The 10,744-nt window shown below is 57.6% G+C and overlaps 1 protein-coding gene across 1 annotated transcript; it reads right to left on the reverse strand.

The window, feature by feature from the left end:
- Window positions 1–1,605: 1,605 nt before the first annotated feature.
- NAGLU (N-acetyl-alpha-glucosaminidase) lies at window positions 1,606–9,910 on the reverse strand. Its single transcript, XM_014594364.2, has 6 exons — window positions 9,455–9,910; window positions 6,480–6,627; window positions 5,940–6,086; window positions 5,490–5,575; window positions 4,893–5,149; window positions 1,606–4,400 (listed from the first exon to the last, which is right to left on the reverse strand). The coding sequence occupies exons 1-6, from the start codon at window positions 9,877–9,879 to the stop codon at window positions 3,184–3,186; spliced, it is 2,280 nt and encodes a 759-aa protein (XP_014449850.2). The 5' UTR covers window positions 9,880–9,910; the 3' UTR covers window positions 1,606–3,183.
- Between the last annotated feature and the right edge of the window lie 834 nt (window positions 9,911–10,744).

Raw genomic sequence — 10,744 nt, forward strand, 5'->3', positions numbered from 1 at the left:
TGACAGGGGACTGGATGCCTAGATTCTGTGGGAGCAGGGAGAGGGAGAAGAGGTTGAGGAAGTAGAAGGTGGGCACTGGGGCAGGATTTGGGACTGGGATGAGTCATTGGCAGGGGGAAGAACAGCACCCCCAGTTGCCAAAACATGGACGCCATGATCAAGCCATGACCCCAAGTCCCCACCAGCGGGGAGGGAGCAACTAGCTCGTACACAGCACCTTTCCCAGAGTCTTATGGATACTAGGCAGGTCTCACCAGTGTGTGTGTGGGGGGCAGGGGGGTGCTGTCCCTAGTTTTCCGAGAGTGAGCAGAGATGCAGGGATAACGTCTCACCCAAGGCCCCTGACCAATCCTAGAACACAGCCAGGTGCCGACCCCAGGACCTTGAGCCCCAAACCACTGACAAGCAGTACTGCTTCCCTGGTGGGGATATAACACATAGCAGTAGTGCCTGGGACCCCTTAACAAGCAGGATCTAAGCCTCTAAGACTTCATGCTTGCCATAAGAACCAGGGGTTCTTGGACCAATTCTGCCCAAAATGACTTCAGCTCCTGCCATGCTGGAGTCTACAAGAAGCCTTAGTGAGGTGACTGCCAGGGCCTTCAGAACATCCCCCTCCATGCATCAGGCCTGGGGGATATAGCATGGAGTCACTCCTGAGAATGGGCATCACACACACTGGCTTCATCCCTGAACATAGCACAATACCACCCCCTCCCCCCAGACCCCTAAAACATCCCATCATCAACCAGATCTGCAGAGGCTCTGCCCTCACTTCCCTTCCCCAGACTAGACCCCTGACTCAGCTCTTTGAGCTTCCAAACAGCCTTATGTGGCTCTTTGGAGTAAGGCTGGCAAGAAACCTGCTGAGCTGTCTGATCCTGCCCTATGAGTCACAACACAGGACCCTTCCTGGGTGCCAAACTGGTGCTATATCCCAGCACCCAGGTAAGATTCCACCCCCCACCCTGGGAACTGTTATTCAGGACAGACTGACCAACGAGATGAAGTGACTTGCCCAGGACACCCAGAAAGGATGTGGCAGAGCAGGGAATGGAGCCAGCTCTCCCAGGGCCCTGCCTATGCCCTAAGCTTTGCCTGAGCCTTTGACAGCACAAGGGAAAGAGTGCCAAGCAGAGTGCTCCCCACCCCAACTCAGAGCCACGTGTTCATTTAAGACTCCACTTCCATGCAGCTTGAATGGTATTCTGCTACCTTACCAGCAAACTCCACTACAAGGCTTCAAGAGCAAAGCTGGGTCCCATGATGCCATGCCAGCCTGTAAGCAAGGGTGTGTGGAGGAGGGAGAGGCTGCCCCTGTACCACCAGTCTCTGGCATGCACGGTATTGTGGCTAGCTTGCAGCTATCAATTCCAGCAGTAACGGTTCCCACAGATGTGCCCTGCTGGCAGGAGGGAGTGAGTCACCGCACCCACCCTTCCCACTCTGCTCCTGGGCATGTGGAGGGCTGGGAGATGGCATCCATCTGCCGTGAGACTCCTAGTTTTTGCAGCTGCTTCCCTTACCATGACAGCAGGAGAGCGCATTCACCCCCCACCCCCACACAGATGCACTCACCCCAACACACACACACGCACCCAGCTATCAGATTCCAGGCCTTTAATCATTATGTTCTTCAGGCACATTAAGGAAGACCTCAGGAAAGTGCTGCCAGTTCCAAGCACTTTTATACAGCTGTATAATAAATGTTAGGCTAACATGCCCCCCACCCCCCTGCAGCCCCAGCCCTCAGCAAGGTTTGCTCTGGCAGACAGGAGAGCAACCAGTCAGCAGAGAGAGCATGAGCTCAATGGCATCTCAAGCTGGTCCATGAGGGGCAAGGCCTGGGGGAACCTTAAGGTGGAGAGGTGTTGGGAGCGGTTCTTCAGTGTATAAAAATACTATCCCAGTAAAAAAATATTTGTAAAGTGTCCCTTTGCTTTAATTTGAAGGCACTGAGTCCTGTGAAGTGGGTTGGCACAGAGAGGGGAGGTAATCATGGCAACCTGGCCAAGGCAATGCAAGCCCAGGGTAGAGCCAGCAGCAATGGGGAGAGCCCTGTGCAGGCGGCCAGCTGTCCCACCATGGCTCTGCCACTGCTCAGGTATGCAGGGAGGGGAGCAGGGACAGCCCTGGGCCTAGCAGAGGCTCTCCGGGGCTGCAGGAGGTGACCTCTGCAAGCTAGGGACTGCTGGTGGAGGCAGTCAACATGAAGGTGCGTTGGCCTGGGCAGAGGGTGAGAGCTGCAGGAAACCCTGGGAGTCAAGCAGTGCTGTGTCCCTGCCATGGCCCCCAGAAGAGCCAGGCGCATTTCAGAGCAGACTTACACTAAGACCAGCCCTGCCGGTCTCTCCCCACTGCTGAGGCTGAGGGATCTGCCCCTCTGGCCTCAGCTGGGTTCCCATGCTGCCACCTGCTCAGCTCCAAAGCAATTATTTCCCAGGACCTCCGGGAAGAACCTCCCCTCTTGTTTGCAAATAAGGAGCAGCTGGCAGTGGCAGGCAAAGTGCTTCCTGCACAGCAGGCTTTGCCTGCAGGGAGGGCCCTGCCCATATTCGCTTGGCCCTGCGGTAGTTAAAGAAGCCACAGCATGTACAATCCCACCTCTCCTGTGCACCCCTCACCCCCACCCATCCAGGAGGCAGTTTTCTCAGGGGAGAGAAAGCCCCCTGCCATGCATGGCAGTCTGCATGCCTGACTCAGAATCCCCCATATTGCCCCGACCCAGCCACAATCTCCCTTCTACCCACCTCCCTGAAACACTGCAACTGGCTACCAGGGACTGGCCCCATTGAAGTAGCCAGCTCCCTGGGGGCCAGCGCAGAATCAGATGTTGCAGTACATCGCCTAGGAGCAACTTTCACCATCAGCTGCATGGCAGGGGTGGGCAGGGGCTCCCAGCCCAGCACTGCTGCCTCCTGGTTCCATCCCTGCCCACAGGGAGAAGTCTGCACATGCAGTGTGAGCCCCTTGCTTGGCCTCTCCCTTCAGGCTCCTGGCCTTCATCCAAGCCTTGGCAGGGGCTGAGGGTGAGGGAGACCTTGGGCCTTCATTCCTGCATCTCTGGGATGCAAGAGACCAGGCAGAGGCAGAGGCCTGTGCCCTGCATGGATGGCCCCTCTCCCTGCTTCCCCCATGGCCCAGGCTGGCCCCACAGGCAGGCACCTCTGACACAGGGCTTCTTTATGCAGCACCCATGCGGATCCTCTGCATGGAGCCAGGGTAGTATTTGAGGAAGATCTTTCGGACGATCTCCAGTGTGTCACCAACTGGCTTGGAGGAATAGTGCTTCCCATTGTAGATGAAGCCCCTCTCCACCTGGAAGACGGCCTGGTTGAACTGGTCTTGGTGGAAGGGAGTGCCAGTGTTGAGGCTCTCCACCAGGGCTGAGACAAAGAGGCTCCAGCGCACACCATAGTAATCCAGCACCAGCCCCCCAAACTCCTTGTTGGCATAGTCCAGGATATTGCCAGTGGGCCCCCACAGTGTCAGTTGGTTGCGGGCATTCAGGTCATACAACTCAGCTTCCTTGTCACTGGTGGCCATAGCCTGAGCCTCCTCCAGCCAGCGGCCCAACAGGAAGTGGCTGTCGCTGGACAGGAGGCTGTCCAACTCCGGAAGCAGGTCATAGACCAGCACGCCTCCAGCAGTGAGCAGGTCTGGCAGCGAGTGGCTTTGGAAGGCCTGCTTGATCTCCAGGTAGTAATCACCCACCAACTGCTGCATGGCCTGGCGGGTCACATCCACCAGGTCATAGCGGAAAAGGGGGCTGGCACCCAGTTCATCTGCAGCACCCACCAGCAGCTGCCAGGCCTCATAGACATCACTCTTGTTGTACCACAGCTCCGTGTTCATGCGCAGGGATGGGCGGTGCACCAGGGGACTGTGGTTGTGGTTCACACAGGGCCCTGAGCAGTTGTAGACACTGCGTAGAAGCAGCTGCCAGGCGCCAATGGCCCTTGCATTCTTGGCACCGTAGCGTCGCTCAGCATAGTTCGCGATCCACAGCGGGAGGTCGAGCAGCTCCCAGCGCCAGCCCAGCTCATTCATCAGCTCGTACATCACGTCATTCTGCTCGATACCCTCTGGGGTCAGGCCAGTGCCCACCATGGTGGAGTTAGGGAAGTGCCGGGCATCGAAAGGGCCATGGTTGACGCTCTCCACTGCACCAAAGAGTCCATGGTTGCCACCAAAGTTGTGAAGCATGCACCAGATGAAGGGCTGCCCATAGAAGGACTCTGTCCACAGGTACACAGGCGCTGACTCAGCAGCAAGGTCCAACACAATCATGCGACCCAGGGGCACACCCTGCAGCAGTGCCCGTACCTGTGCTGGCTGCCAAAAATCTGGCTGGTGGTGGAACAGCCAGCCCTGCATGAGCCACAGGGCACGAGGGTCAGCTGGAGACAGACACAGCAATCAGTGAAGGACACAGTGACGCCAAAGCCCCGTGCTCCTGAAAACAGCCCCACCCCTTCCCTATACACATCACTGCATTACAGCATCTGCAAATGGAGCTGGCATCTGCATATGGAGTTTGGGAGGGAAGGAATCTCTCTACTCCACTTTGGGACATGGCTGTGACCTCTTCCTCACACTTTCTGCTTTCCCCCCCCACACACACACATACACACACACTACAGCCAGAAGGCAGTGGCTATGGCATTGACCAGGGATGCAAGGGAATGGGAGAGCCCATTTCAAGTCCCTGCTCTGCCCCACTTGGACCAGAGCCTTGAACCTTAGATCCCACATCCCAGGTGAGAGCCCTGACCCAGCAACAGACTGTAAACTGGTAGGTCTCTCCTCCTTTGCCCACCCCTTCCCCCTCTCTTCCCTTGGTTCTCAGCAGAAATCCCACCCTAGCCTGCATCTCCCTGCCTTCCTCCTACCTCCAGTCATAGATCGGAAGACAGCAGCGCTGACCCCCGACAGGTAGGCAGGGTCAGAGGAAAGGGGCCTCATCTCGTTGAAGGTGTCAGCACTGTAGATGTGATCTGTGCCAAATTCCTTGATCATCTCCTTCAAGAAGAGGGTCCCAATCACTTGGAACATGGGGTCCTGAGGGTCCAGGAGGTAGGAGCACGAGTACGAGCAGTCAAAGTTGCCCCAGCTGCCAAGCCTAGTGACATTTACTCGAGGGAAAACCCTGTAGTGCAGAGAAGCAGTCAGGAAGTAAGAGCAGGGACTGGGGCCCTGTGCATCTCCACCATGCACCAGGCCCACAGACTTCCCCAGAGACTGCCAGACAGATGGAAGAGAGACAGAGCCAGGCCCACCCAGAAGACCAGACTATAGAGGCTTTACAGGGGTCTCTGGGAAGGCAGGGAGTGTTTCTGTTGTTTTCTGACACACAAGGTCATGTCATAGCTCAGAGTTGCTTATATGCACCGAGGAGCAGGCAGATACTCATCAGGGAGCATGAATTAAGCCAGGGCTAAACAGTACCCTTTAAGCCCCACCCAGAAGCATGTACACATGGCACGTACCTCAAGATGCCCTGGGGCACATGCCCCGCAAAGGCTGGCAGCACTGGGATCATCCCCAACGATCGCATCCTCTCTAGGATCCTGTACTGGGAGAGAGGAGGAACAACGGCATCACGTGGCTCAAACAGGAAGGCAGATGCTGTTCAGGAACCCTTGGAGGGGACTGGGCTACCTCCTTGCTGGGTTATGCATGTGCCAGTGCATGCAGTCACTGCTGGAGTCCCACAACTCTCAGACACAGGCCAAGGGGAAATGTAGTATAGGCCAGGGTGCACTCTAAGCTCAGAGAGAAGCAGCAGGCCCTTAGGCTCTCCAGCAGCTCTCCCTGGCTGAAGCAGAGAGTAGCATGCTTGGGCCTTGCAGGGGGATGTATCAGGATGGACATGTGTGCATTGGTCTACTTGACTGCCACCCCTTCCCCCACTCCCCACAACAGTCCAGGCCAGGTACCTGCAAGTAGAGCTGCTTTAGGTTCCAGGCATGAGGCAACGGCCCTGCCCATTTGTGCAGGTTCCCCATGCGGTTCCATGCCAGGAAGGCTGGCCCGGTGAAGTACTCATCTATCTCTGACTGGTTCAGGCCCAAGGACAGGTACACCTGGAGCAGAGTGGGAGGAGGGAAGCATGCAGAGAGCCAAGTCAGCGCTTCTAGCTGCCTACTTTTGGGCTCCAGTGAGAGGACAGGGTTAGCCTCAGCCTCTGTGGCTCTTCCTGGGTGGCCCCGAGGCTGCTAATACTGAGGTGTGGCTATGTCAAGGCGTGTTAGCTTGGATGTGCTCCACGCTCAGCAACAGCAATGCAACAGATTCCTGTCGGGAACAGGAGGCAGCAGCCTTGGCCACCCAGGATAGTGGCACAACCGCTATCCTCCGGAAGCAACTGACACACCTCCAGATGCAATTCCAGTCACTGAGGAATCAAAGTCTCCCAAGAAGCACAAGCAAGACCCCCACCCCATGGCTTCCCTTAAGACACAAAACAAATACTCAACCCTCTGCCAAATAGCCTCCTGCCCGGTGAATGCCAGTGCCAGGTTGATGCCACTGAGTGCCATCCAGTCAATCTCCTTCTCCCAGCGAGCCCAGTCCCACCACACGTACGAGTAGCTCTGAGTACAAACGTTTTGGTAGTAGCGGAACCTGGGAGGGCAGACGAATGGAGGTACATTAGCAAACATGCTGAGCACCTGGTAAAAGTCCCTTCCAAGATCCCTCTGCAAAGCCAAGCCAGTTAGGGCAGCAACAGCAAGGGAAACCAGGACATGGGGACCTTGTAACAGAGGCACAAAATGACAAAGCTGCATCCCCAGGCAGCACTGGCCCCACTGGGTCTGGAGACTGATTGGCTGCTTCAACCCACAGGTGGGAAGTCTTACCATACCATCCCCTGACCCCTTATGTTTAGCATTTCAGTCAGAACAGTTTGGGGCTGATTCTACCCTCCCACCCCAATGGTGGGAGCTAATGGACAGCCTAACTGGGAGGCTAAATCAGCTGCTTCCCCAAGGCTGTACCTCCCCTTACATAAGTAGCAATGGTCATTGTCCAAGGCTAGTGAAGTGCAAGCAGCGAGCAAGGGCAGGAGGAGGAAGTGCCAAGGCCAAAGAAGTGCCTTGCAAAGCAGATCGCTCCCCTTTCATCTCCTGCTGTGCTGGCACTCACTGTGGGGGAAGTTTCTCACTGACCTCAGCAACCAGCTATCACACGCTGCTCTGTCATACAGCAACAAAAAAGGCTGGGCCATCCCTGCAACTCCCTGAGCGTGTCCTTTGGAGTTAGGACAGCAGCAAATGCAACCTGTTGTCTGGCTCTGTGCCTTCAGGCTGACAGGGAGAACTAGCTACACCAGATGACCAGCCAAGCACCAGGGCCAGGCTCATATGTCTTTGGAGGGGAGATACTCGGTTTCCAAAGGACCATATGTGTAACCCCTCAGCTCCTGGAGCCTTTCTTCCCTCCACGTGGCAAAACCAGTCAAGTTTTTCAACCCACCACGTGCCTGCCAGGACCTTTGCAAACTTACACGCAGGGGGACAGATCCTCTAACAAGCCCCAGGGTCAAAGCTAATTGTCAGAGGGATGCTGGAGTGAGACAGACTCAAATGGGGACATGGCAGCACACAAACAGGGAGCACTGGTCCATACGGACAGTGCAGAGACAATACTGCATGCCCCTGCAGCTGCTCCAGCCCATCATGGAGGCTGCTGCTTGCCTGGGCAGCTCCCAGCAGTGGAACATGGCTCTATTGCAAAATAGGGCCCTTCCTATGACAAAACCCTCTTCTGCATCAGCCCAAAACACTCCAAGGGAAGGACAGCTGAATGGCTATGGCAAGGAAGTGACATTAGCAGTCTAAATCAGGAAGAAACTCCCCCATCTCCAAATCCCAGTCATTCTCCTACCAATTGCTCAATAAGACGCGTCCAAGTACACACATGGTGTAAGCTCCACTGAGTTTGTTGCCTCACACCACTGGCAAACACCCATTGTACCCAAGGGCCATGTAGGATAGGGGTTCAGAGGGCAAGTATGCCTGCAATGAGGGGAGAGGCTCCCAGCTGCAGAAAAAACTCTGAGCCCTGGTGGACAGGCAGAAGATAGGCAAAGAAAAACCCAATCCAAGCCTCCTCCACACCTGGATAGGGGTAGGGCTGTACTGGATGGAGCTCCTGGGAGCCTGCTTTTAACACCCCCCCCCCCCATGTGTCCTCAGTCCCAGAGCCTTGGAGAAAGGAACAGGCAACAGCTGGTTTTCCCTTTTTCCTGAGGAGACTTCAATGGTGGGGAGAATCTGACAGGGAACAACACCCCAGAGTCCCAAGGAGGCCTCTGTCACCCACAGGGGCACAACAGTGGGATGAAGAGTTGTGCCCTCAGTAAACCAGGAAGAAAACAAACATGTAGCACTTCCAAACGCCTATCTCAGGGCAACAGCAGTGCAGGGAAGCTGGGCTAGAGACTGCACCCAGGGGCTTCCCTCCACTCCCTATGCTAGAACTGGCCCCAGTAACCAAGAGCACCAGTGATATCTCCCCACCATCATCCCCTTGCCATAGAAACTGAGCCAGAAGAAGGTGAAGAGTGACCACAAGCACGACAGACCAGCAGCAGCAGGTAGAAGTGCCCATGGATCTGGGCTCTGACTACCTGTCCCTGGTGGCTAGTCCTGCCTGCAGGAGGGGCTGGCTCCAGTCAGCTGAACCAGCCAGGATGGTCCCCAGGTGCCTGGCCACAGAGCCGTGCACCTGGGGAGAGCAGTAGTTGCCCCAGCCACCCTGTCTGGCCTGTGCACAGTGAGACATGCCCCCATGGCCCAGCCTCCCCATGCACCAACTACAGCCGAGCAAGCAGCTCGACCCTCAGAACCACCAAACCCAGGAGTTCCTGTGTGTGTGTACCCATGTGCATGTACCTGTGTGCATGCATGTGCATACCCATACGAGTACCTGTGCGTGCACGCACATGCCCATGTGAGTACCTGTGCACCTGTGAGCACCTGCATAACCACCCGTGTGTCTGTGAGTGTACCCACGGGAGGACCTATGCATGCACCCACATACTCATGAGTACCTGTGTGTGTGCACATGCACCTGTGTGGACCTGTGTGTATGCATATACCCATGTGAGCACCTGTGTGCACGTGTTCCTGTGTGCCCCTGCACATGCAGACCTATGCGTGTGCACATGTACCTGTGTGCGCCCCTGCGTGTGCATACCCATGTGAGGACCTGTGCGCGTGTACGTGTACCTGTGAGCACCCGTGTGCCTGTGTGCAAACCCATGTGAGCACCTGTGAGTGTGCATGTGTACCCATGTAAGCACCCTTGTGCTCCTGCATGTGCATACCCATGTGAGCACCTGTGTGAACCACCTGTGTGCACGCCCGCGTGTGCTGGTGCACGTGCGCGTCCGCGTGAGGACCTGCGCGCGCCCCCGCACGTGTGCCCGCGCGTGCCAGCAGGTTACCTGTGGGGGCTGGCGGCGCGGACGGGGTCGGGCAGGCGGGGTAGCGGGTCGGGCAGGCGCAGCTGCGCGCCGGCCCAGGCCACGTGGGCGCCGCAGAAGTCGCGCAGGTAGCGGTAGGCGCCGGCGGCCGCCGCCACCCCGCTGGAGCCGGCCACGTGCAGGCGCTCGGGGCCGCCGGGCGGGGAGCTGAGGCGGTAGCAGTCACCGCCGCCCGCCGCGCCCAGCGACCGGTTCACCGACACGCCGATGGCGGCGGCGGCGCGCGGCCCCAGCACCCGCCGCAGTAGCTCCCGCACGGCTGCCGCCTGCCGCGCCTCGCCCGCCCGCGGCCCCCGCCACGGCGCCTCGGCCCGGCCCGGCGGCGCCAGCAGCACCAGCGGCAGTGGCGGCAGCAGCAGCAGCAGCAGCAGCGCGGAGAGCGCCATGGCCTGGCCCGCTCTGCCCCGGCCGCTCCGCCCCTCCCCTCCCCTCCCCTCCGCGCCCGGCGCCGCCCCGCGCCTGCGGCCGCCCCACCCGCCGGGCCGCGCTCCCCGGGGGCTGCCCTGCCCTGCCCTGCCCTGCCCGACCGCCCTCGGGACTGAGGTGTCTCTAGGCAGCTCGGGCCGGTGCTCGGCCGCCTTCGCAGCCGCTTCCTCCCCATCTGCACCCGCAGCGCCCCTGCTGCTGGAGCCTGAAGCCCTTGTCTCCTGTGAAGCCCATCTCCTCTGCGATTTTTTTTTTTAATTTCATGTGGCAGGCCTCTTGAAGGATCAAATCAAGCTTCTTAACTTGGCAGGGGAAATACCATGTATCTGTGTCCAAGAAGACAGTTTTCCTGAACCGCACCCCGGGAGAACTGCTCTTCTGGCATGGTCCAGTCCCCGCCGAGCTGTGGCGGCTTTAAGGCCACTTTATGGAAATGGAAGCCTCCTCCCTTGCTTGCTCCGAGGAGGGCCTTATGACTGAGGGCAAGCGAAATTCGGGGGTATCCGAACCCCAAGCCTCCAGGCTTGGGCCTGCAAGTAGGATGCCTGCCAAAGGGTTTGGAAACACCTGAAGCCCCAGGTGCAGGTGCAGGATGTTTGCCGGTTGTAGGGCCACTTATGGTTCTGGACTCTTGGATATGAAGTTAGTTTTGGCTAATTTGGTCTTGGATACAAATTTTTAAAAAAATCATGTCTTGGGCCAAATCAGTTTCAAATTCTGTCAGCTGAGCAAGAGTTCAAGTCCATGTGGTGTTCCCTCAAGGGCTGCCCTGGAGATGCCAGGAATTCGATAAAAATCTCCAGGAGACTGCTGAGAGCCACCCAG

Source organism: Alligator mississippiensis, chromosome 4 (assembly GCF_030867095.1).
Source record: "Alligator mississippiensis isolate rAllMis1 chromosome 4, rAllMis1, whole genome shotgun sequence".
Lineage (NCBI taxonomy): Eukaryota > Metazoa > Chordata > Crocodylia > Alligatoridae > Alligator > Alligator mississippiensis.

What these genes read in the sequence shown, in the direction of transcription:
- NAGLU (XM_014594364.2), bottom strand. Translation starts at nt 9,879, where the DNA reads ATGGCGCTCTCCGCGCTGCTGCTGCTGCTGCTGCTGCCGCCACTGCCG. An exon ending in CGCGCCGCCAGCCCCCACAG is followed by an intron (nt 6,628 to 9,454) that starts GTAACCTGCTGG and finishes CTGCCCTCCCAG; the next exon opens with GTTCCGCTACTACCAAAACG. An exon ending in CTTCCGATCTATGACTGGAG is followed by an intron (nt 4,401 to 4,892) that starts GTAGGAGGAAGG and finishes GTCTGTCTCCAG; the next exon opens with CTGACCCTCGTGCCCTGTGG.